At 41.8% G+C, this 27,048-nt stretch overlaps 1 protein-coding gene and 1 long non-coding RNA gene across 6 annotated transcripts in view; one reads left to right on the forward strand and one right to left on the reverse strand.

Moving 5' to 3' along the window:
- The first annotated feature begins 164 nt into the window (after positions 1–164).
- Positions 165–26,521, forward strand: LOC102453231 (uncharacterized). Its single transcript, XR_012906050.2, has 4 exons — positions 165–563; positions 15,299–15,437; positions 22,303–22,458; positions 25,586–26,521. It is a non-coding gene; the product is annotated as an uncharacterized LOC102453231 (long non-coding RNA).
- RABGAP1L (RAB GTPase activating protein 1 like) overlaps positions 7,750–27,048 on the reverse strand; it is a 422,358-nt gene continuing 403,059 nt past the window's right edge. For all 5 annotated transcript variants that reach the window (XM_089780609.1, XM_075936918.2, XM_089780610.1 and 2 more), the window contains 6 exons: positions 23,311–23,421; positions 19,408–19,512; positions 15,255–15,338; positions 13,929–14,000; positions 11,975–12,172; positions 7,750–10,578 (listed from right to left, as the gene is read on the reverse strand). In XM_089780609.1, coding sequence (XP_089636735.1) covers positions 10,423–10,578; positions 11,975–12,172; positions 13,929–14,000; positions 15,255–15,338; positions 19,408–19,512; positions 23,311–23,421 — 726 coding nt within the window. In that variant the 3' untranslated portion in view covers positions 7,750–10,422. The remainder of the gene's footprint in view (positions 10,579–11,974; positions 12,173–13,928; positions 14,001–15,254; positions 15,339–19,407; positions 19,513–23,310; positions 23,422–27,048) is intronic.

The following is a 27,048-nucleotide window of genomic DNA, read 5'->3' on the forward strand; positions in this document are numbered from 1 at the left end:
GATCCCAGGCTTCAGCCTCAGAGTTGGAGCCGGGACCACGCCCCTGAGCGAGCACAGCCCCTGAAACCACGCCCCCCTCCTCCCCCGGAAGAAGCTTGGGGTTGGCGGGAAGTGGGGGGGGGGTGTTTTAGAAGGTCGCACCGCGGAGCTGGTGTAGGCGCTCGGCGGCCATTTTATCGACGTGCGCGCTCCACGCGGGGAATGGAGGGGGCGGAGCTGGGTGAGCGCGAGGGCGAGGGGCCGTTTCCAAGGAGACAGCCGCGCTGAGGCGCTGCCCATTGGACAATTCTGCTCGGGCGCCCCGCCCCCTCAGCGTGTGAGCCGTTGGCGGGCCGTTGCTGCCGGTTACCTCAGCGGCAGTCTGACTCGCCTCCGGCCGACAAGGCGCTCCAGGGAGAGGGATGAGGAGCCGGGGCTGCGCAGTCAGGGCAGAGCCGCCGGGGCCTGGGCGCTGGTCAGGTCCTAGGCCCAGCTCGGCTTCCTGGGGCCGAGCTCGCTGCCCCCTTCCTCAGCAGCTGCCTCTAGTTTGGGCCCGACAGACCGGGAGCAGTAGCCGGGGGAAGGTAGGTGAGCGAGCGCCTTGGCGCCCTATCTGCCGTGTGCCTTGCCGGGCCGAAGCTGGGCGCAAGGAGGCTACTCAGTGGGGCGCCGTAGAGGCGGGGCTGGTGGGCGAGGGGCGCTCTGTGGAGGAGAGCCTCGTGCCGAAGGACGAGACAATCTCCACTGAAGCGAACTGCCGTGTAGTGCCTCTGTGGATAAGAGTTTTATGCTTGAACAACAGGAACCTAGAAACGCCGAGCAGCCCTGTGGCACCTTAGAGGCTAATATGGTGCTATCTCCCGATGAGAGTTTTTGTGGTTAAAACCCACTCCCTCAGGGAATTAGAGAGTTCAGAGTATAACCGCAAAAGCAGTGGCTTGTCAGTGATAGGACCAATGCTAATAGCGCTAATTGAGTCGGACTGAACGTGTTGTGGCATTTGCATGTCAAAAGCTATGAATTGGACACATCCAGCCTGACTCAATTAGCGTCCTTACACTGGTCTTTTAAAGACCAAACTTCCAGAGAGCTGCTTGCCACCTCGTGTGCACCTGCTAAACTTTGCAGCAGTTACACCGTTAAAAAATTGCACACATTTTAACATCCCTAATTAGAAAAGGTGCAGAAAAAGACTACGGAAATAACTAGGGGTGTGGAACAGACTGGGAATTTACAGCTTGAAAAAGAAACAGCTAAGGAGGGCTATGATACAGATCTATGAAATCATGACTGTAGAGAAAATAAGTAAGGAAGCATTATTTACTCCTCCTTGGGACTAGGAGTCACTAAATGAAATTAATAGGCAGTAGGTTTAAAACAAACTAGGGGTGTCAAGGGATTGAAACATTTAATTGCGCGATTAATCGCATGTGCTTCCCCTTTGAAATGCCGGCGGCATCTCAACAGGGCAGCGCTGCATGGAGCCCGGGATCAGCTGAAGTCCCCAGCATTAATACCTGTGATTAACATGTTAAAAAAATTAATGCATTAATCTTGTCCTGTATTAATCGCAGGCATTAACACAAGTCAATTGACAGCCCTAAAACAAAAAAAAAGTGTTTCACACTAGGGAAAATCTTAAAAATTACTGACCATGTAACTGATAGAATTTCTATCTTCTTCACCAGGGGTGTGGAACCTAAGGCCAGGGGTCCAGATGCAGCCCCTGGCTTGCCTTGATCTGGCCCTCAAGGCTTGGGGCTCCTTCCTAGCTTTGGGGAGTCTGTGCTGGTGTTCCAGCTTCCCTCTCCCGCATCCCACTGCAGGGTTGGAGCACACAAAATCTACTAGGCTGGGGCCCCCTAGGCTCTGGCATGTGAGGGGAATGTCAGGCATGTCTTTCTCCTTAGTCGGGTGCCATGTCAGTGAGGTGGTGTGTGTGTTGTTTTTTTTATTCTTTCTTGTGTGTGGCCCCAACTTATTTTTCTGAGTGTCAGCGGACCCCAACCCAAAAAAGGTTCCTTACCCTTGGGCTATGTGGTTAATTGCAACTCCCTGCGTGGATTCCAGGACTGCTGCAAGGCTGCCGGGGTTGCCCTGGCTGTCGCAATGGCTCCCAGACCTTAGGTGCCACCAGGATTCCTGGCTCCCAGCAGCCCTATGAAGGGTATAAATGGTGAGATTACGTGGTTACACTCTTACATCCCTATTTCACGCTGGGCTGCCCCAATGCTTCCTTCCTTTGTGAGTGCTCCTAGGGATATAAACAGCTCTTTGAGACAAGCTTCTGTATCTTCACTCTTATGTAGTATCAGCCTTTAGGAATGGTGTATATACTATATATAGACAGACTGGTATCTTTGCTTTCTAGCAGCAAAGCCTACAGAATCTGAATATATCCAGTAGGGATGTAAGTGACTAATCGACTATCCTATAAGCAAAAAGCTTATTGGATAGTTGACACATTAGTTGATGAGTTGCTTCCACCCCATTGCTGCCTTTGTCAGAAAGAGGCGGGGGTGGGGGGGCGGAAGAGGAAGGCGGGCTGAGGGGAGCTGGCTTAAAAGCTGGTTTGCCTTCAGTTCTGTGGGAGGGGGCAGGGGCGCATCTGTGGTGTTTACATTTGAAATGTACAAGAGTTCTCACTGGGACTCTTGTACATTTCAAAGCAGAAGTGCTGTATGGAGCCTGGGGTCTAAGTCTTCCGCTGGCCCTGGGCTCCACACAGCATTTAAACCTTTGAAATGCATAAGAGCCTCTGCTTGGGCTCTTGTACATTTCAAAGGCGGAACACAGGGCTGCACTTTCACCATCGAAATGTAGCAACAGGCAGGCTTTGTTACATTTCTAAGTGCAAGTGCCCTTACTGACTAATCAAATAGTGGATGGAAATTCCATTGACTATTTGTTTAGTTGATTTGTCTAATTTTAACATCCCTAATATCCAGACATCTTTAGAAACAATTTGAAAAAAGGAGCAATGTGACTTGTCACTTCTTCTTGGACTGCCAGCATTTGAGCTATGGACCATAGACACAGGTGTGGTTTAGCATTATCCAACCCAGAGGTAGGGATGTTAAGTATTGGTTAATTAACTAATTGAGTACTTGATGGAATTTGCAGCCTGGTTAGCTCCCAGGGGGCTGTGTCTCATTTCTCCCCCCCCCCCACTGCGCAGACGGTTCTGGTTTAAGTTGGCTTCCCCCCCTTGCTGCCTCTTATATAGAGGCAGCCAGGGTGGGGAGAGAGCGACTGTCACTCAACTAGTGGCTTACATCTCTACCCAGAGGAAGTCAATTATTTTTGCAGGGTCCAAATTTCGTGGTCAATGTTTTGTCAAGGTACAGCCACAAGAGAAAATAATTAAAACATAATTATTATAATTAGCACATAAAAATGTGGGGTCTATTAATAAATGTCTAGTTTGGATTTGGCCTGCAGTCTGTCTGTCTGACTACCATTGCCCCAGACCCTTTGAAATTAGCTGGTTATTACGTAATATCTCCTGGTGGATTTCTTAAATTTGAATTCAGTGATAGGTGGATACAATTTAGTCTCAGAGGTTAGGGGATTCTGTGACCTTTTATTTTAACAAATCTCGATCACTTGTTTGGCTTCAGTTCTCCTTTGCTTGGTCTGTCAATGAATTTTCACACACAGACTCAGGCTTCAATTCCCCCATGGTGGTCAGCACATGATCCCCTTTACTCCTCTCACTAGTAGTTATTTTAGTAAAAGTCAGGGACAGATTGCAGGCTTCTGAATTTTTTTTTTTATTGCCCACAACTGGTCCATGGCTTTTACTATAAATAACTCTAATAGTCTTAAGCTTAGTAATAGGACTTGATACATTATACTGCATGCCTGAAAGTGCTCAAAGTGAGTTGCAATAAGCATATAAAATGATGCTGTTAAGAATTATTACTGTAAAGGGATTCTAGCCATTTGTTGAATGGACATGGAGGACACAGTAATGTGAGCACTTTATGAAAACAAGCCTCTCATTCTCATCTTGTTTGCATTTGTTTATTTTACAAGGTATCATTTACACAATGAAAACAAGATACTGATCTAAGCATGTTAGTAACAATTAAAAAAGTAAACATTTGTGACAATGTACATTAAATTGCACTTTTAATAACAAGCATTACATTACATTTTTATAAAATACATGGATCTGTTACATAGGGACTGATTGGTAGTTTAGAAATGGTCCCAAATAATAAGTCTCACACAGCAAAGCTCCTGTATTTCCCTAATCCATTATCAGCGTATTTCTCTTGTAACTAAAGTTGGACCCAAAAAAAACCTGTGCAGTTGAATAACCCTAACAGCTGGGAAGTCTTTGCTCTAGATCCAAACTTTGCAACTGGTCCTTATTTAAAGAGGCAGCATAAAACCTGTGGAACTGAACTCCTTTTGAATTTTGGAAAACTAGAAATCTGGAGAGGGCCCATCTCCACTTGCAGGTGACATTATTTTATTTTCTTCTTGAACTATAAAGAAGATTCTCTCCAGAGTTAGGGTTTTTACAGAAGATTCTAATGAAATGCTTCCCAATACAATTCTTGAAAGCATCATCCACATTAGTTTCCTCCGGGGGACTGTTGAGGAGCGGGAAGGAAGAAACCAAACAAGGAGGCCAAGAAATGTTTCTCTTGTTCATATGACTTGGTAGTAGGATCCATGTATTATATAAAATACAAAAATAAGAGAAATCTGAAAGGAAATTAGTACAGCCCAGGATTCTGATGGTTATCAAATCACGACTGAAATTTGTGACACCAGACCCTTCTGATGTATTATCTCCTAATTCAGTTTCCTATATATTATTCTATATATAATATATAGTTTTCCAAAAATGCATATATGCTCCTTTACAGGTTAAATAGAAACAAGTTACACTGAATAAGAAATAAGGGAAGGAAGAAAAGTATTAATTTTTGAGCCATAAGCTTTCCAAGTAAAAATAGACATGAAATACATTCAGAAGCAAACCAGTGGGAGTCAGGAAGAAACTAATGACAGCTCTGTACTCCTGAAGGGCAAACATCTACATAGTGAGTAGTGGTCCTGAAATGTTTTGTAGAGCTCTGAACTGGGAAAAGTTGGATTGTAATTTGTGCCTATATATGCTCCATTTTTAGTTTCCATTGTGAGTCTCTCTTAAAATTTGTCTGGTTTTAAAGAGTGTATTGGGTGTGTTCAGAACGTTCTACACTGAATAGTCCAAAGTGGAGGTAGTGTGTGAGCATCCATTTAGATGAAAATCTTTTTTTTTTTTTTTTTTTTTTCAGTGGGACAGCTATCTGTAGGCTGGTTAGTATAATAACCTGAACAGGAATTTAGAATAAATCTGTATTTTTAAGAGGAAAATAGACAGTGCTATGTTATATCTATGGGCATATGCAATGCCATACATCTACTAAAGCTGGCTATTGAACAAAAAGGTATCCCCAATGGCTGCTGTAAGTTCAAGAGAAAAACATTCAGTTCTTAATTAATGTAATCATGTGTAGATTTTCCCCCAGAATGTCTCCTGTCTGACCAAATCAATGGCAAAATTCTGCTACATACTCATGTGAGTAATTTTGTAGATTTCATTGGGATTACATGTCCAGTATGATATTACTAACTACAAGAGCACCAGAATTTAGCCCTGCACCTTTCCTAACAAGAGATTGTGACATCACAAAAGCAAGATTTTTGTAACTCTGCATACTTAACATTTGTAAATCATGATACTGTAGCAGCCAGTACAGGCAGTTTTTCTACTCTGTTAAGGAACACAATCACTGAGGCTCATCAGCATATCAGACTCAACTCCAGGGGTGAAATCCTGACCCCACTTAAGTCAGTAGGAGTTTTGTCATTGTTTTACTGGCACCAGGATTAAATGCCAGGTCTGTGGTGTAGGGATGTTAAATTTAGATTAACTGGCTAATCGAATAGTCGATGCAACTTGCATCGACTATTTGATTAGTTGATAGGGGTGTCCCTGCCTTTAAAGCGTAACAGCAGTCCCAGAGCTGTTGCTACACTTCACATGCAAAATCACTGCGTGGAGCACGGGGCCAGCAGAGAACTTAAGTAGTCCCCCACTGGCCCCGTGCTCCCTGTGGCATTTCAAAGCAGCAGCGCTGCATGGAGCCTGGAGTCAGCTGGGGAGTCCTCAACTGGCCCCAGGCTCCACACCACTTAGAAACACCACGTGCAACTTTGGGCCAGATGGGAACTCCAAGCTGGCTCCAGGCTGCACGTAGCATTTCAAAGCAGCAGACCCCAGGCTTCACAAGGTGCTGTCACTTTGAAATGCTTCATGAAGCCTGGGGCCAGCTAGGGAGTCCCCAGCTGGCCCTGGACTGCACACAGCATTTCAAAGTGGCAATGCTGCATGAAGCCTGGGGTCTGGTCCTGAGCTCCATGTGGTGCTGCCACTTTGAAGCACCACCTCCTCATCTCTTCTCTCCCGCCTACCCCCCTTTGCTGCCTCTTTGAGAGAGAGGCAGCAAGGGTGGGGGGAAGCAACTACAGGATACCCCCAACTTATGACCTCAGCCCGCACTTATGATGGCACACAGTGCCTATCATAAATGTGGGTTTGAATTACGATGCCCCTGACTTGCTATGCTTCCCCAGGAACAGATTGTGTTGTAAGTCGGGGGCTGCCTGTAGTTGATTAGTGTGTTAACCATCCAATAAGCATTTGCTTATCGGATAGTCAACTAGTCGTTCACATCCCTGCTGTGGTGGTGTCTAACATGCTAGCCACTAACCACATGGGGGTTATTTGGCCAGTTGAGTGTGGTGGCTTGAACAATAAAACATATTTTCAGAATAATGTGGCTAGTTGGCCAGAGCAGTAGCCACTATAGTAGCTACTGCTTCAGAACTGATTGGACACCATGGTGCTAGAGGTTTGCAACAAAACCTAATGTTATTTATTTCTACTTGGACTACAAGAGTCTGCTGTGACTAATATACTCTGATGTTGAGGAATGGGTTTCTTCTCTACCTGAATCTATCTTGTTCTAGAGAAGGGAGAAATCTCATGCCTTTTTGTTTCAAAATAGCTTTTTAATGAAATACCAGACAATGTAACAGAATATGCTAGCATAAAACAGGAAATTCAACTGCTATACAAAGTTCTGCCACACAACTTAGAATACAAAAAGACTTTTCTGCTTATCTAAATATAATTTAGCTGTAGCGAATGGGAAGATGTACAATCTAATGAGCAGGCCGGAGACTGGGATGTGTATATCAGCTGGCTATATTGAGTTTCTGGTTGACTCTTTTCCTTCTATCCAGCATTGAAGCATACAAACCTACGTTAACTTTTCAAAAATCTGGGTCTCATGAAGTACGCACAATTATTTTACACACATTCATATTTAATCCACAAAAACATGATCAGTGCATTGATGTTCCGTGTAATCAACCTAACTTGCCTTATTTATCCTGTGAAGTGTTTCTCTCAAATAAAAAACTTCTGCATAAAGTGGGGGGAAAAAGTACTTGTTCTTTTTGCATTGTGCACTCCAGTGAGGTATTAGTATCCACAAGGTTAATAATTGCACCAAAATGTTTGTTTTGTTCCTTTAAGTGAAATTAAGGCCATATTTCAGAATTACTTGTTCTGAATGGAAGTAAAAATAAAAATCCCCAATAATGCTTGTTCTTTACATACGGACGGACACAAGTTACCTTTAGTACAACTGCTGAAAGTGGGCATGTATTTTGATATTGAAGCTTTAAAAAAAAAAAAAAAAACCTAACTTCCACACTGAGTTGTATTAACTATTTCAGTGGTTTTGGAACAGATACGTAATAGTTTTAGTGAGACAATAGTTCAGAATGTTTACCGTTGGAAAAAAATTATACGAACATCTGGTTTTGCCACAAATCAGCGAGCTCTGAAGGTACATATTTTCATTATGTACCTGGTTATCGTTTACTACTGAAAGAGCCAACTAAAACTTATTTTATCTTTATTACACTGTTAGGTTATTTATATATACAGCCAGAAAGTGGTATGTTACCCTACAGTCTTGTTAGCTTTCCAGCTTATTGAATGACTATCATTAATTAGGAAAGTAATTTTGAAAATAGAGCTGTTTTGTTCATTCTTTCACTGATTTCAAACAAGATTTGCAGTTTTAAAAGTCTAACTGTTAATCATTCTTAAATTATAGGAGATGCTCAACCTGGGATGGGGAAGAAAATCAAGCCTCTTGTGTCATTAGCAGGAATTAAGATTCTGTCATCAGTACTTGGCAATTTTTTATTGCTTTTGCCTGAAGGCAAAATAGGATCCAACTTCCTTTCCAATAGGTGTAACGAGCCAACATGGTGCCAATCCATGTTTTTGTGAACACTACCAGAAGGTGCCATTAAGTCACTTTTCTGTTTTATTATTGCACTGAAGACCTTGTTTGGAAAACACTACAAACCAAGCTATGGGCATGATCTCAGTTAAAGGATTAGAATTAAATGAGAAATTTGGACAAAACTGGTGGTTTGATACCAATAACAATGTTGGCTGTGAGCACAGTATTCCAAGTATTAAATAGTTATTAGCCTAATGTTTAGCCATGTGTATTTGTCACCTCCAGTTTTATATAATTTAGTTCAAGTTTAATTTCATTTGCCAGTGACATCTGAATTTAGTAATTCCACAGGATAGGAACATTTTATTTACATAAGTATTCTATAGCACAAAACTTATGGAAAGCATGCCAAAATTCTGTTTAATTTGTAGACCCTCTTATTTTGGTTCCATTCTGTAACAACATCTAGAGTAACAAACCACTGTTCTTCCACATAAGTTTATAAACTATTCTAACAGGAGGAACTTAACTCTTTATTCATCTCTCTACTTAGAAAAGAGAACCAGAATCACCAAGTGGCAGGACTTTGCCTGCCTGTGGATAGTGACTATTTTGATCTCTACTTCAAACAGCTGGCTGCTCCTCAAAAATTTTCTCATTTGGCACAGGGTAAATGTTAAACTTGTACAACATGTAAAAATCTTCTGCAAATATGCCTGAAAATAAAGCATGTATCATTAAACTTTATTGTACAGAGCTGATAAGATATTGCATTACTTAAATTTAAAAAAAAAAATCAAAAAGGGCTAATGTCCCTAGAACATTTTATAACATGGGGAAACTTAATACACAACCAACCTCTTATCCAGCAATGATATTTATCTGCAAGACCATCTTATAAAATGTTAAATAAAATTAAAAATATTTCCATCAGTTTAAGCAATAGTTTAATTTTTCATGAAATAAGTATTTCTATAAACATTTAAGTTCAATCAAAAATGTCAACTGCTTTCTCACTTCAACTTAGAGATATTAAGGTTTTCAGACAGACTCAGGAATAATCATCAAAGAATTTACCTCAAGTGTAAAATCTGTCTTGCATTTTAAATATTTTGTCCTTTTAAAAAAGGATACAGCAACTTAAGATTCTCTAATAAAGTGACAAAAACAAAAACTTTTCCATGATGATTGTTTCTTCTGTGCAAAGAGAGCTTTTTGATTTGATAGGCCCAGATTTGTGCCAAATGCAATGCTTAACCCTTGGCCCAGTGTTTCAGATTAAAATATTTCCATCCACTTCACACTGAAAATAGCTTTTATTGCAAAGTCTTAATAGAATGTCAAAACTAACATGTCTCCAGTTCTGAAAATAAACCATAAAATAAGATGGGAACCAGAAGATTTCACTTTAAATTCCAATTCAGGTGTGATACACAAGAATTAAATAGTGCTGCCACTCAGCACCTGGAAAGATCTCTGCTCCTTGAATCTGTGCAGGAAACTAATAGCCAAAATCAATCAGAATATTCACAGGGAAGATTAAATACTTGTGCTATGCCAGAAAGAGCACAAGACTATTTTGGCTGTGATTTAAGACTTACAAGGAAGGGGAAATGCTTCTTTACAGGATGCAATCACTACAGTAAACTTGAGATGATCCTATAGCATGAGTATAGAACCTGGCATTATACTGTGCTTTTACAAGATTTATGCCTCAGTACTTTATGCTGCCTTCTCTTTCCCAAAAAGAAAAATCTTTTATGCAAGATAAAAATAACTTTTTTAGTTCACATACTAAACACTTAGTTCTGAGTTATTTATTATTCATCTTAACCTCTAGCATAGAAAAGAAAGTGTAAAAGGACAACGGTATTGGAATGTGGCTTTCAGGAAGGCAGTTGGGAAGTAAGTATTCAACATGAAATTAGATTCTTTAAATAACTTCCCTTTGGAAGGGTCACAACAGAATGAGTAAAGACACTGAAGGATTTTACTTCAAGTCCCACACTCCTGCCTTTCATCCTTTCCCCAAGAAGAGAGACCCTTGGGAAAAATCCTCCAGGGTATTAGTTGCTTTGTTCTTTGTGCTCTTGTGCTTGAGGTCTGGCTGGAACTATGTACTGCTCTCTTTAGATGGCTGGGATGGCAGAGGCTGCTGTGGTGGCTGGGTGCTCGTGGCAGTTTTGATAGAGTTCAGGGTTTTGCTAAACCAAGAGTTTTTAGCAGCTTGAATTTCGTTCATAAGGGTTCCTCGCTGGTGCTCCAGCTCCTAAGGAAGTAGAATATTCAGAATTGATAAAAATTCTTGATTACAGAGGCATCTTCAGTCAATCCCTTTAAATTCTTTCCTTCTACTGTCACAAGGAGAAGGAGTGGGAGAGGCAGTAGAATTACAGAAGGTAAGACCACAAATTAGAGCCCATTTTCTTTGAAGACTGGAAGGGGAGAGTGAAAAGGAAAATCCTGTTTTCCCAGAAATTCACAAGTTATTTAAGTCCAATTAGACTGGCAGAAAATAAGTTCTCCAAGGTGATGTGTGGGTGTAGCAGTAGTGCAGACTAGCATGCGCGCGTGCACACACAGTAGGTGCACAAGGCTTAAAAATATATTAGGATAAAAGACAATGGTATGGTGCTTTGATAGCTTGGCAGCTGTATGTAGATGTCCAGAAGTAGAACAGTGGTATGAAAGGAAGGGTGTATCTTGAGCTACCCCTGATCTAACAGAGGAAGGGTAGTATCTCAGGAGTAGGGTACTGCCTTTCTTGGATGAAACATCTTTTGATAGGTACTGACAGATGCCACAAGGGATACTACTATCCAGAATGGAGGTTGTCGCTTTTGGAGAGTGACTCCACAAGCTTAGCAGAATAGGACAGGTGCTTGAACAAAAGACCAGATAGTGCAGAGGTAAATTAAAGCCACTAATTAGTGCTTTTTTTTTTTGGACATAGTACTATGATACTAAATGGCTGGATTGTGTTCGATAGTCACTGCCATGGATTGGGAATGCTGTACAATTATATTTACCTCCAGCAGATCTATAGGAGGCACTGAATTTCAAACCCTTCCCAGAGCTCCCTACCATGTAGGTGAAATGTGTACAATGTGTCACTTTAAGAGGCTGCAATATGCATATTTCTGCATTGGCTAGCATTGTAGGAAGTGCAAGGATGACTATTCGGCTTTGGAGCAGGAATGAAAGAAAGAGACCCCTTACAATTTTTTTTAATGTCTACTCAGCCTACCTTACAGTGGCACAGTTGTGCCACTGCAACTATGCCACTGTAAGGTCTACATAATTCCTCTTTGTCGCAGGAGAGAGTTCTCCTGTTGGCAAAATAAAACCACCCTCAAAGAGCAGCAATAGCTTTACTGGAGGAAGAACATCTCTCAGACAAAGCACTATCAACAGGGGTGCTTTTCATTGGTAAAACATGTTTGTCAGAGGATGTTTTTTACACCCCTGACCAACAAAAGTATCAGTCTACATATAGCCTTACTTAGTGTCTCTGTATAAAAACACAGTAGCATTCTAGTACCATCTGCACTACATAACAGAACCAGGTCAAGGAAACAGTCATGATGCAACCGGATTCCACATAAATTGTAGGGTAAACAGGGCTTAATACAGTCTTTTCTGCTGAAGGTTATCTGTGTGTGTACCTGAATTTTGCATTTTGCTTCCACAAGTTGCAATTTGGTCTGTGCCAGTTCCAGCTCCATCTCCCTCAGCTGCTTCTTGAGTGCATCCTTCTCATCATCTGTTTCTGTTCCCTGGGTCTCTTTGCTTATAGCAGGCAACTTCAATGCTCCTTCCTTACTGAAAATTTCACTGCAGTGTTTGCAAGCCATCACTTTACCCTGAGAACAGCCAGAGAATCAATTTTTAGCCATGTTACAGGACACATCCTGTTTCCTGAAAGAACTGCTCTTATGTTAGATTTGCTGTTTGGTAGTAATGGTAGAGCCACAAGTGTGTAAGACTGTCACACAGTCTTACCTCATGTGATTTTTAGAAGTTCAAGAACAATAGATGTGGGCACATGCATCAGATTTTTTTCAACACATCCAGACTTTAGAAGTCACCTTTACCCTCTTCTTGCCAAGGCTTGTGATATTTTTACAGTATTGCATTAATGTTAGCATATTTAGTAGATTGCAGGGTTTTTTCTGGCTAAACTGTCTGCTTTAATAAAAAAGCAGAATGCCTCTACTCAAATATTATGGTTAATATGGCTTTTTGCAAAGGAAGTATTACTTAGAAACCCACCGCCACCCAGGTTTTCCCTGCTTGTCAGAAGCCAGCACTCCATTCTGGATGCAATAGCTATCAATATTGGCACGTAATAGTGACATCGTCTGACAGGATGCTCCTAGTGTCAAGAACACATAACAGCAAGTTCTATATTGGTTTGGCCTGAAGAGGTGTTACAAGTTAACAATTTGTTCCAGTAACTTTTCAGGGATGGAAATTAATCTGTCTGGTCTATAATTCCGTGGATCCTTTTTGTTCCCCTACTTAAAGAGTGTTTGTCCTACTCATGTCTTATGAAGGGCTTGTTTCTTTACCTACCTAAAATTAAGCCCTCTAATTAATCTAAATCTTTAAACTTTTTTTCCCTATTTTGGCTTGCATTCTTTCACCTGTGTTGTTAATAGTAGCTTGAATATTTGGTAGTCATTAACAATAGCCACTCTCTGCTAACATAATTCTGCTGATATGGCTCTCATATCACTTAGCCATAGTTAATACGTTTACTGAAGTACTTTAAGAAACTAGCTGAATGTCATAAGACTTTACTCTTACTAAATTTTAATCTTAGAACAGTGGTTGCAGGAAATGGCACTCGATACAGAAATATTAAAAAAAGACAGGCATGTTGCTGTACTGCCACCTACTTGTAAAACGTGTAAAATGCTCTGTTTAATGTATCAAATAGGCAGATGCTTGCCACTGGATAGCAACAGATCATACGAATGCTTAAGAAAGTTTGAGAGGTATGTAAAGGGAGAGATTCCATGTATGTTGCTGTGGCAGTATAAAAGTGCTGCAAAAGTCCCTTAATGGGAAAATTCCCGAAGCGGGAAGACTGTAGGACAGACAGACAGCTGTATGAAGATCTCCTCATACCCCCTTGGTATTCAGGACATGAGGTAGATAGTTATAGAAAGTCTGGGGCAGGCCAGGCTGACCCATCATAATTCAGAGCAGCTCCATGGCCTGCCCAGAATCATTCATGTCCAAAGCCACTGTTGCCCTCTCTGCTCTGCACTGTAGTTGTGTGCACAGTACAAAATGAAAATGCAGTTAAAAAGCTCCCACAAAGGACTGTTATCTTACTAGGATATATAAAGACTTATCCATTTCTGCAGCAAAAAATACAGGCGTTCTGTGCATTCCAGTTTGTAATCTCCAATGTACCTGATATCCACAAGAGCATGTACTCTACAACTGTTTTCACCCTGTGAAACATCTGAAAGTGTATTTTAGACCATCTCTCTGGCTCTCAAGGCTGCTAATATATGGCTGTAGTTCAAATTCTTTTCAGTATCTTATTGCTAGCTTGTATGAATAGTTGAGCTAATGACACATCACATACAGAGGTCTTATTCTCACCTTCACAATCTCCAGTTCCTCCTTACTTGCAGTCTGTTGTTTTTCTAGTCTGGTACTCAGTTGGGAACAAATCTGGAAGAGAGAAAACAGCCCCTTTTGAGAGTTTATTTTAAAAAAATCTTGTGATACATTTCAGTAGTCTTATTACAGCTTCTTATGGCTTTACCAAAGTCACACACAGTCAGTTCCTCAGAGTGAATCCATCAGTAGTAGTAAAGCAGACAAAGATAGTCTAAATGGTAATCTTCCAAGATGGAACATTAACACTTAGATTGCTTTGATTAATTCAATGAGGAGTTGGCCTACACGTTTAGCCAGCAGCAGGGCCAAAGAAGCAGTGCACTGTAGTGGGTTGGGGATGGCTTGATAAGGAATTATTCTTCTCCACAGAAATTAGCTGATTTCATTTGGAGAACTCTAGAAATAATATAAACTGTCTACAATTCATGCTCTTAGAACAATGGTTCCCAACCTGTTTTATGCCGTAGACCAGCAAACCCATTCACAAACTTTTGGTGGACCAGTAACATTTTATTTGCATGTTTGCATATTCATTATGCAAATAATGAATATTCAAATAATGTTACTGTCTGCCTAGCTCCCACCCAGCACCTTGTGCCCCAGTGCTTAACAGCCTTTGACCTCCCCACCACTAATGCTCATGCCAACACCCTCTTGTGCCGTGATCCCACCACAGCCTCTGACAACACTCTTTTGCCTGCCCCCATCCCCGCACTCTCCTGAGCAAGGCTGCCTCCTCTAGGGAGTGTGGCCGTTACTGCGATGTGGGTAGCGGGAGCAGCCCTCCTCCTTCATGCTCCTTCCCTCTTCAAGTGTGTCTTGTGCCCCCACAGGTAAAGGGGGAAAGTGCAGCGCCTCGGTTGGCCATCATTATCGAGGGAGGGAGGAGCTTCCCGCTTTGCCTCTTTCTGCTGCCGCCTCAATCCCAGCACTGCCTCCAGCAAAAGTGGTCATGTGGGCAGTGGCAGCTTCCATTGGTGATGCACACGATCCATCCTCCTTTGTGCCCTTTTTTCCCCAAGCACAGAGAGAGGGGCAGGCACTTCCTGCTCCACCTCTTCTTGTTGCCACCTTAGCTACCACGGCTGCTGGAACTGAGTCACCGCAAACAGCTGGCTTGAGCTCCAATAGTTGCCACAGCCAGTGACTGGTGGTTAGGAACTGCTGTCTTCTAAGGAATGAAATGACGTGCCCTGGTCAAGAATGCAGGGACTAGAACTCTGAGCAGTCAGCTTGCCCAGGATGGGGAGTAGGAAGAATGATTTGCAAGTAATTATATAAAACGAGTTTCTCTATAAACATTACTTGTTTATATTCTGCAATAATGGCTGTGGTTTTCTTTATTTCAGATTCCGCCTTCTCTAGCTGTTTCCTGAAGACTTCCTTCAGCTGGAAAGTACAAGAAGAGAAATCAAATTAGTGGGTGGGCTTTGAGGAGTTTTTCAACACGTGAGCGATCACTTGAACATATTCAGCAGCTATAATAATGTTAGTCTTCATTACCAATTCCCTTTACATGATAATACCTGGCAGTCAAGCCTTTTTATAGCCTCTATTTTACTGAATGTACAGTTAACTTAGTAGTATGATTGTATTCCCAGGAATATGAGCAGCCGTTTAAGAATAGGGACACATACTGCATATACTTGGTTGGGAAATTCTTCTCTAGAGTTTGGGGAACATTTTTTATTAGCACTGATTACAAATAAGCCCACTAAACTGCAAATGCCGTACTCAAATATAATTTTCTCTTTGGTGAAAATGAAGGAGGAACATGCCATGATTATCACAATGACCTCTCCAGCCCAAGCATCTCAGAATAGCAATACTGATAAGAATGGCCATACGGGGTCAGACTAAAAGTCCATCAAGCCCAGTATCCTGTCTGCCAACAGTGGCCAATGCCAGGTGCCCCAGAGCGAGTGAACCAAACAGATAATGATCAAATGATCTCTCTCCTGCCATCCATCTCCACCCTCTGACAAACAGAGGCTAGAGACACCATTCCTTACCCATACTGGCTAATAGCCATTTATGGACTTAACCTCCATGAATTTATCTAGCTCTTTTTAAAACCCTGTTACAGTCCTAGCCTTCACACCCTCCTCCGGCAAGGAATTCCACAGGTTGACTGTGCTATGTGAAGAAGAACGTCCTTTTATTTGTTTTAAACCTGCTGCCCATTAATTTCATTTGGTGGCCCCTAGTTCTTATATTATGGGAACAAGTAAATAACTTTTCCTTATTCACTTTTCCACACCACTCATGACTATCATATCATATCCCCCCCCCCCCGTCTCCCCTTTTCTAAGCTGAAAAGTCCCAGTCTCTTAAATCTCTCTTCATATGGCACCTGTTCCAAACCCCTAATCATTTTAGTTGCGCTTTCCTGAACTTTTTCTAATGCCAGTATATCTTTTTTTTTCTGATGAGGAGACCACATCTGTATGCAGTATTCAAGATGAGGGCATACCATGGTTTTATATAAGGGCAATAAGATATTCTCCATCTTATTCTCTATCCCTTTTTTAATGATTCCCAACATCCTGTTTGCTTTTTTGACTGTCGCTGCACACTGCATGGACGTCTTCAGAGAACTATCCATGATGACTCCAAGATCTCTTTCCCATTATATTGTATGTATAGTTGGGGTTATTTTTTTTCCAGTGTGCATTACTTTAAATTTATCCACATTAAATTTAATTTGCCATTTTGTTGCCCAATCACTTAGTTTTGTGAGATCTTTTTGAAGTTCTTCACAGTCTTTGGTCTTAACTACCTTGAACAGTTTAGTATCGTCTGCAAACTTTGCCACCTCGCTGTTTACTCCAGGGGTGGCCAACCCATTAAACGAAGAAAGCCGTAACAGTGGCGGAAAAAATGCTGAGAGTCACACCAGAATTTTTTTTTAAAGAAAAGAGCTCCCCATCATCCCCCCCCCCGAATTGAGGCCCCCCCAAAATAAAAAAGACACTGTCTCTTTAAAAGGCTTTTTGGCCACATCAGGCTCCCGTCGGCCACTGCCATCGTGGCAATGGCACGAGGGGTGGTTTCACGAGCCGCACTTTAAAGGGGGGGGGGGGGGGAATCTGCATGCAGCTCACGAGCTGTGGGTTGGCCACTCCTGGTTTACTTCTTTCTCCAGATCATTTATGAATAAGTTGAATAGGATTGGTCCTAGGACTGACCGTTGGGGAACACCACTAGTTACCCCTCTTTATTCTGAAAATTTACCATTTATTTCTACCCTTTGTTTCCTGTCTCTTATCCACTTCTCAATCCATGAAAGGATCTTCCCTCTTATTCCATGACAACTTAATTTATGTAAGAGCCCTTGGGACCTTGTCAAAGGCTTTCTGGAAATCTAAGTACACTATATTTACTGGATCCCCCTTGTCCACATGTTTGTTGACCCCTTCAAAGAACTCTAATAGATTAGTAAGACATGATTTCCCTTTACAGAAGCCATGCTGACTTTTGCCCAACAACTTATGTTCTTCTACGTGTCTGACAATTTTATTCTTTACAATTGTTTCAATTAATTTAACCAGTACTGACATTAGACTTACTGGTCTATAATTGCTGGGATCGCCTGTAGAGTCCATTTTAAATATTGGCGTTATATTAGCTATCTTTCAGTCATTGGGTATAGAAGCTAATTTAAAGGACAGGTTCCAAACTATAGTTAATAGTTCCGCAATATCACATTTTAATTCTTTCAGAACTCTTGGCTGAATGCCATCTGATCACTTATAACAGTATTGTAATGCACTTCCCAAAGCCCCGCCCTGTCATTTAGCACCATTTAAAAAAAAATCCGGTTACTTACCTCATAACTGTTGTTCTTCCAGATGTGTTGTTCATGTCCATTCCAATTAGGTGTGTGCACGCACCACGTGCACGGATTCCGGAACTTTTTCTCTTGGCAGTGCCCGTCGGGCCAACCAGGGAGCCCCCTGGAGTGGTGCTGGCATATCAGTGCATGTATATCCTTGCTGGCCCCTCACTTCCTTCTTACTGCCTGTGACGGTAGCTGGGCAAGCTTGCCTAACCCGGCACCGATTGTAACATTAGTGCCAATACTGGGACTGACTGTGGCCCCGGTATCGACATCGGTACCGGCCCTAATATGGACATTGGCACTGATACCAGCTGCGGCACCGACACGCCAGCGCCACTCCGGGGGGCTCCATGGCTGGCCCGATGGACACTGCTAAGGGAAAGAGTTCTGGAATCCATGCACACAGTGCACGCACACCTAATTGGAATGGACATGAGCAAGCACTCAGGAAGATACAGAAACCTTTCAACACAAGTGAAGTTGCTCTCTTGCCAGAGGTAGCACAGCTCTATGACACAGAGAGAGTAGGGGACTCTTGAGAAACTCAACTATGAAGGATTGTTCTTTGTGGGACATTGATAATCTTTTGTTAATGCAGTGAAGCAAAATAAAACTTATTGCTCCAGCCTCTGCTGACAGCCAAGTAACAAAGAAAACCTCCAGGATTATGAGAGAGTGGTTTTGCTACTGAAACAATAATATGGAGATCACTGTTCAAGATTAAAAATAGTTAATTAAAAAAAGTCTATAAATGCAGTATCAGGTGAGACCCAACAGGAAAAACCTCACCTCCAGTCTGTCCTTGGGATAAAGGCGTGAGGGCACTGATAAGACAGTATATGGCTTTAATTTGCTGCCACCAGCTACTGTTGTGGGTTCTGAAGAAGGTCTGATTAAGCCTCCTTGGGTATACATAGTGGGTGCATCTAGACTGGCAAGATTTTGTGCAAAAGCTTGCTAGCTGTCTACACTGGCCGCTTGAATTTGCGCAAGAGCACTGACTTTGTAATGTACAAAATCAGTGCTGCTTCTGCAAACACTTTCACGCTCCCGCTCGGGAAAAAGCCCTCTTGTGCAAGAATACTTGCTCAAGAGGGCCAGTGTAGACAGGGAAGAACTGTTTTGAGCAAAAAAGCCCCGATGGCTAAAATGGCGATCGGGGCTTTCTTGCGCAAAATCGCGTCTAGACTGGCCACGGATGCTTTTGCGCAAAAGCATTTTTTGCACAAAAGCATCCGTGCCAATCTAGACGTGCTTTTGCGGAAATACTTTTAATGGAAAAACTTTTCCATTAAGGGTACGTCTAGACTACATGCCTCTGGTGACAGAGGCATGTAGGCTAGACTACCAGGCACATGTAGGCTAGACTACCAGGCACAGGAAAATGAAGCGGCGATTTAAATAATTGCTCAGCGTTCCAGTAGGAACACACAAGATGATCAGAAATGCATAATTTCACATTTTTATCCTTATGCGGATTATTTATTTTCACCTGACTTAGAGAAAGATTCCTTTGTGGGCACTAATAAATGCTTGATACTGTTGTTTAATTTACATCCTTAAACACTTAGGATTTGTGTGTGTTTGGGCATTCTTACTTATCCAAACAAGTTTTACCTGGGCAGTTTCTTCTTCTTGCTTCCGCTTCTCTTCCTCAGTTTCCACTAACTTCTGTTTAGTCAGGAGAAGCTCCTTGTTCAGAACATCTGCCTTGTCTTCAGCCTGAGAATCAGAAGCAGGGAGGTAAAAAAAAATCTTGATGCAACTCTTCCTCCTATATTCTCCCACTCACTCAGGAAAAACTCTTTTTCTAGCAGCTGCTTGCTTGATTATTGCCTTATTACTCCTCAGGGCATTCGGTGCAAAAAATTCTGCACACACTATTTTAATTCTGCAAATTTTATTTGTCAAATGTGGAGGCTCCAGCATGGCATTGGGGAGCACAGGCCACTGACAATACAGAGGGAGATCACAGTATTGGCCCCCATGCTGGACACAGATTCAGTGGTAAGGCTGCACCCAATCCTGATATAGTGCACAGACGGGGCCTACTCCAGAAATATCCCAGGGCCCAGGCCCTCCATGCCAAGTATCCTAGGTTGGGCAGGCAGGCTCAGCAAGACAGGATCCAAGTGTGGAAGGGCCTACAGTGAGGGAAATCCTGCTGTGGATTGAAAGGGCTCTCTGTGTGACAGTCTGGGTGCTGGTGGTTCAGTGGGGGATCCGGGACAGGGAATCTGGATGCAAAGGGATTTATTGGGGCAGTTCTGGGTGCAATGTAATGTGAACTTGAAGGGCGATTGAAGGTAGTTGGAGCTCAGCAGTAGAAGAGGATGTGGGGGCACAGTAGAGGAGTCCAGATCCTGGAGGAGTATAACCAAATGCATATGGTTGGGGGCTTGGTAGAGCGGGAATCCAGGTGCAAAAGGAGTGGGACTCACCAGGATAGAGATACTGGGGGGGGGGGGAGGTATCTGTGAGCATGAGGAATGGAGAAGCAGCTCTCTGTACAATAGTGGTTCTCAAAGTATGGTCTGTGAACCATTAAGTGGTCCATGACCATCTTGCAGCTCCTCCCTCCCTCGCAGAGGGGAACCTGTGTGCTCTAGTCTCACCCCTCACCCCCCCCCCCCATGGTTGGCGCACCAGCACTGGTTTCCCACTGGATGGGAGGAGCACCAAGCCTCCATGCACTGCCATTTCCCCTCCCCCCTCCCCCCCCCCCCCCCCGCTCCCACAGCTGAAAGAACAGTAGACTAGGAAACTGCTCTCCTGAAGCCTTTTCCTGCTGCTTCCATTGGCTGGAATCATAGCCATGGGAGCAGCAGAAGGTAGTGCCTGCAAGCAGTGGGAAGCACAGAGCCAGGGTATGTCAACACTACAGAATTTTTTATGTCCACTCTGCAATCACATTCTTCCAAAAGAAAATTGAAAGAATAGAGGGTTTTTTCTGACATTGGTAATCCTCTTTCTACGAGGAAAGAGCCTTTTTCCAAAAGAGTTCTTTTGGAAAAGGGCATGTGGACGGGGAAGAGGGAGTTCTTTCAAAAGAAGAGGAAAAAGCACATGTTTCCTGGTGGCTATTCCATTCACAGTAATCACAGCTGAAATACGAGATAGTGTCCACACGGAATGGACGCGATCTGTCAAAAAAGCAGATTGCTTTTTCGATGTGCTTTTGAAGCATGGATATTCTCTTTTGGAAGAAGTTTTCTTGGAAAATCTCTTCCAGAAAAGCTTCTTCCAAAAGAAGCCTGCAGTCTAGACATAGCCCCATGTAAGCACCCCTCCTGCCCAGATCCCACACTCCTACCCCCTCATGCATCCTTTCCCACTGAGACCCCACTCCTGCACCCTTCCATCTGCCCAGACCCTCCCCCCACACACTGCTCCTGCATCCAATCTCCCGGACAGATACTCCACTCCCTAGCCTGCTCCTGCAGTCTTTTGTTGTCATGGGGGGCTGGTGATCCATAGAAAGGTTTGCATTGAGCAGGGTGAGTCATGTCCCCAAAAAATTGAGAACCACTATCTTACATAAAAGGTGAAATATGAGAGCAGAAATAGGCAGAAATAAGCAGCTGTGGGAAAAGCATTACAATTTGTGTATTGCAACTGCTGCTGGGGAGTTTATACCGCCTAGCCTCCCACAAGATCTTACTGTCTATTCCTGGCCAGAGGCATTACTCCTACCCTCTTCCACTTGTGCATCTCCCCTGCCAGCATGGCTCAGGCTCTTAGGCCTGGTCTACACTACAGTGGAAGGTTAAAGTAAGATACGCAACTCCAGCTGCGTTGGAGTTGAAGTATCTTAAATCGCGTTTCCATGCCATCCACACAGCAGAAGGCCAATGGGAGCAAACACTCTCATCAGCTTCCTTACTCCTTGTGAGGAGCAGGAATACTAGTGCTGACGGGGGCACCCTCTGAGTTCAATTTAGTGGGTCTGTAATAGACCCAGCTAAATTGAACTCTGGAAGATCGACCGTGGCAGCGTCAATCTTCCACATACTATAGGCGTGACCAAGTCTAAAACAGAAGACACGGACATTCAAAGGTAGAGTAACTACAAACTTATGGCATGATCGATATTTCTGAATGTAAGTTGGGAACCATAGATAGTCCAAGCAGAATCATGCAGAGCCAGATTTAGGTACCCTTATTCATACCGAGGAGCACCTTAGCACTCAACAGCTTCTACTGGCTTCAACTGGAGTAAAATGTTACTTACTGAAGTAAGAGTGCAGAATCTGTCCGGTTTATTATTATGTATTAAATAATTACTAATGGTTCACCTCCAAAGAACATAGCAGAAAACATGATGCAACTCTAAAGCATATGCACTATTGTAAAGAAATAGACAACACCCTAATTGTGTGTATAATAACCATTGCAAAGTAAACCGAATAATGTAAAGAGCTCCCGCAGCACTTGTCTGCTGTGCTATAGCTTAGGTTTGTTAGGAAGCAGATTAGTTTTTCTGTCAGTAAACATCTTGACTTTTGTTGCCAGCATTCCTCAGGTTCCTTGGGAGTGCTGTCTGCAATCTTGGTAGCTGAAGGTAGGATTACGTGGTTTTGGAAGAGTAAAGGAATGTGTGTGCGAGAGACACCGTGGAAGGCATTGATGCAAATCAAAGTTTTGGAGAGTATGACATACATTTTTCAAGTTAGTAGCTATATTCTTATATTTGCATGAGAGATATTTGTGCCAATAAACTGCATCCATGTAGATACTTAAGGATAGTTCTACACAACAGCATTATTTCGGAATAACGACAAGAAAGGGAAGTCAAAGGAAGAGTGTTCTTCCTTCAACTTCCTGCTGAATAGACAGTGCCAAATTAAGCTATTTCAACTTAAGCTATGCAATGGATTTAGCTCAAGTTGCTTAGCTTTGTTTGATTTTTGCCCTGCTGTGTAGACGTGCCCTAACTTCCTGACTGCAGTTACAAATCAGGTAGAGAGTAGGGATGTTAAATATTGGTTAATTGAATAGTCGAGTAACCTCATAAATTCTTATCTGTTAGTTGACTATTCTATAGTTCCCAGGGGCAGGGCTGGCAGCCGATGCACTCTGGCCTCACTCCCGAGGAGCACCCTGCAACTCCACTCTGGAGTTTAAAAACCAGCTCCCCTCGCAGACCTCTGATAAAAAAAAGTAGCATCGCGGATGGTAGCCACCCCTGTCTAGGGAGGATCCAAACCCATCACAAGCCAGGACTGAGCTAGGCTGCTGGCCAGCCTGCTACAAAATTTACTGGTGAGAGGAAGTGGGAAGGAAAATGCGTGTAGTCTATAGCATTAACCTATAAGCTTTTGTTAATCAGTTAATCAACTACTCTATAACATCCCTAGTAGAGATCTCAATGAGTGCAGATAAAGGCACTAACAATGCCTTCAATTTTGCACGTATATTCATTTGTGAATGCAATTTAATGTATTATCTCAATATAATGTATGCTCTACCCACCTCTACATACTATTAGATGGCTTGGCTACAATACAGTGCCTGCATTACCTGGTCCAAGTCATTTCGTAGGGCAATTTTGCTTGTTACAAGTTCATGGGCAAGGTCATCGTTTTCCTGTTCCAGCCGCATGCTGGCTTCCTGTAGTCTGCGGTTCTCCCTCTGCAGAAAGACGAAAAAACGAGAATAAATTAATCATAAATTTTAAAGGACACAACAAAAAGTCAAGCGAATAGTGTGAAAGAGAGAGTGGAAAAAAAGTGTAAAAAAGCAAAAAGGCATGAGTGCACAATTAAGGCAAGATTGCTGCTTTGGGAAACATTGAATTAAGCCAGCAGTGCAAATGCAGTATCCCATTTGACGGGGCCTGTTTAGAAAAACTAAAACAGAACTATGGAAATGTAACTTGAAGGGCAGTAATTCCAATTCCATTCCTGTGGAGCTCTTTATGAACATATTTATGTTTCAAACTCAAGTAACACACTAAGGTTTTTCTGAACACAAAAACAACCTTCTTACCATAAGAATACCCTGCTCGTACATGGAGCGCTTTAACAGAAATTTGGTAGGTAATAAAATAATACACAAAACACAATGTTCAGTGAACAAGAGCCATTTTAAAGAGAGATTCTTAATAGTCTATTTAGGTCCAAAACAAAATCTATCCTGCCCCATTTTACCAAATACTGATTTTCAAATCTTGAAAGATTATGTTCAGAAAATTATGTATCAACTGTCTTCCTGCTGAATCTCAAGAAGGCAAAACCACTTGCTTTCTCCAAAATCCGTGCAAGTGGATTTTAGTGTGTATTCAAAGGACATCTGCCAAAGAAGAGTGCAAATGGACAGCAAGCCTCTTTTTGAAACGTATACAAATTCCAAAAAAATGACTATGGCCTGATTCTCACCAGCTTTGCATCTTGGGAGTCACATATTCTTTGATGTTTTATAACCACTTTGGAAAGGTGTAAGTAAATTGGGGGAGAGAGGAGAAAAATAAGTAATGCTTTTATCATAAATGGAATTGTATTTCTTGGCCAAGGGCCATAAGGCAGAAACATTTGTTAAAGGTGTCTCAGGGTGAGTAGAGTCAGGCTGCTGAACATGGAGCTGTAAAGGGCTCTGAGACGGGAATGGACTAAATATGGGGATTGTAATCAAATGAATTTGCACAGAGCAGCAGATTTGTTTGCCTTAGCCCTGTTTAATGGCCTCTGGTCTCTCATACCAAAGAAGAGATGGGAAATTCTGAGCTATGCAAAATGAAAAACTTTCTCCTGACTGAAGAAAGGAAATCTCCACATAGTCTTCCTAAAATGTTACCATCTCTTCACTTCAGGACAGATGACAGTTTTTCCTTTGAACTAAAATGAAATACATTACAACATCTAAGATAGCAAGATACTGCCTCTGTAATAAACTTTTATGAGTTACTCAACCAATAGATTGCTTCAAAACAACTCTTGAAGCCACTGCATAAACATGCTACTCAGCTTTCTTAATTTTACTCCTACTTGCAACTATGTTCATAACAATCCTAAGTGAAGACATTGGCAAGGCATTTCTCCTTTTAAGTCCAGATATACAGCACAGGTTTTGCTCCAATATCCTTCTGCTACAAAAAGCGTTTCATATTCTTGCCTAATACAAACAAGAAGAACTACTGCTCAAAAAGGATTTTTTTAAAGGGGGGGGAACCCTCTCATATTGTTAAACAGCTTCCTGTGTACCAGGAAGTAGAGCCTTTGCAAATACCTAATCTTCAGTGTGACCTTGTGCAACAGTGCCTGAAATATTGCACAGGAAGGCAGATTTGTTTCCTTTTAAAGAGATCATCCATTAAACAAACAACTGCTACATGGTTACTGAAGCCTTATATAAAAGACCTTATTTCTTATGATTTGACACTAGTCAAGTAAACATCTTTTAAATATACAAAACTCTTGAGTTATTTAAATTACAGTGTACTCTGTTATAAATATACAATTGTTAAAAACTAATTCTTCACATAAGGAGAATATACACTCTGACATAAAACTAAATTACAGTCTCAGGAGAGTATCAAGTGTCTTTAGTTCAGCACTTTATTCAAACCATCAAAGGATTGCCAATTTTATTGGCAAAGATGGCTGCCTGACAATATAGCTCAGAAAGAGACCAACTTTACTTAAAACCTCTCACTAGACAGAAATTACTAACATAGGTGTTGTAATGCTAATTATAGGAATACTTAAAAATAAGGAAGAAATCTGGATTCCTTTCAGACCTATGTGAAATAATCCTAAAAGTTGGTAGGCTTTAACATTCTTCACTTTGCTTTTTACAGAAGCTTCAGTGTCTGCAAAGCAAGCAGCATAATGAGAAGATCCAAACTCCTTCTCTGGACTTAGACAAGTGGAAAAGCAAGCTATGTGGTTGGAAATGCACTATCCTCCTCATAAACAGCAGTCTGCATGGCAGATTTTAAAATGTTAGATGTGCATTCTATTCAATATACCAGCTAACAGGTATTAAATATATGTAGAATCACAGAGACTTATTTTCAAGCTGAGGATAATTTTTTCAAGTTGCCTTTATTCTTCCTTTCCTTCAGAACAAGGATGCAAACTAACTAAGATTAGCTATGACTAGTCTTCTCCAGCCCCTTCCCAAACCCTAGCAATCAAGAACTGCATGCATCCTCAGGAGCATTTTCTTAAATCTGTTTAAATCCAAACCAAAAAAAGAGGAAGATACTAACTAAACTGCGACTCTCAAAAAAGGAAGTGAGCTACTTTTCTCACATCTCGTGTTTTGCAAAGCTTTACACATTCTCATTTGCAGGAGATGCAATCTTGAGATTCAATTTACCTGCAGTTTATTAGCTACAACTGGGCTCACATCAGAGCAAGCATTTTGTAACCTGGCATGAGCTGACTAGTCAGACCTGCTAGATGTTATACAGGTGTAAACAGAACCTGCCAATCACTTCTTACCTTGCCTCTAAAGACACAGCATTTTGCATTTATAAAAGTTTACTGCCTGTACTAAATATTCCCTTCTCTTTGGTATCATTCAGTTTCCACAAGCAGTAAAATAAAAGATGCAGCTTTCCAAATTAACCTCTTTCCTTTTGCCACAAAGGACAGCTGGTTAAATTTAGTTAGTGTCTATAAAAGGAGGATACTGCATTTCCAATAGAGACAAACACATATGTAACATGTACACAAAAATAAACTTACCTCCTGCAAAGTCACAGACCAACTACTGCTTTCAATCATTGGTGTCAAAACAGTGAAAACAGGATATCCAGTGAATTTTAAATACCAAACAAAATAATTAGGAATTTAAAAAAATCCTGACCCACTAATCCCATACTGGGATTTTTCCACTTTCTTTTTTTTTAAGATATGATCTACTACAGCTTCCACTTATTAAAACAAACATTTGACTTACGAAAGCAAGCTGATTTGACACTTGTAGGCAAGTCCCAGCTCAGGAAGACTAAAAGGCTAAACTCCACCCCCTCTGCTATCCTCAAGCTAGCATGAAGGGTGAATATACAAGATTACCAATGATGATGCAAATTGTTTTCATTTCTGCTGTTTCTAAAGCAGGGTGTGACTTTGTCACAAATCTTGCTGAAATCTTAAATTTCACATTTTGTTGTACCAAAAAGCAGTTCTTAAAACAGACAGTTTGTTCCTGATAGAAGGAAATGAAAAGATTGAATAGAATTCACATACATTGCGGTAGGTTGAGGTATTCCTGAGTCAATCCAAAAGAACAATCAATCAGGTTAATTCCAAG

This window comes from Pelodiscus sinensis, chromosome 9 (genome assembly GCF_052426305.1).
Source record: "Pelodiscus sinensis isolate ZL-2025 chromosome 9, ASM5242630v1, whole genome shotgun sequence".
NCBI lineage: Eukaryota > Metazoa > Chordata > Testudines > Trionychidae > Pelodiscus > Pelodiscus sinensis.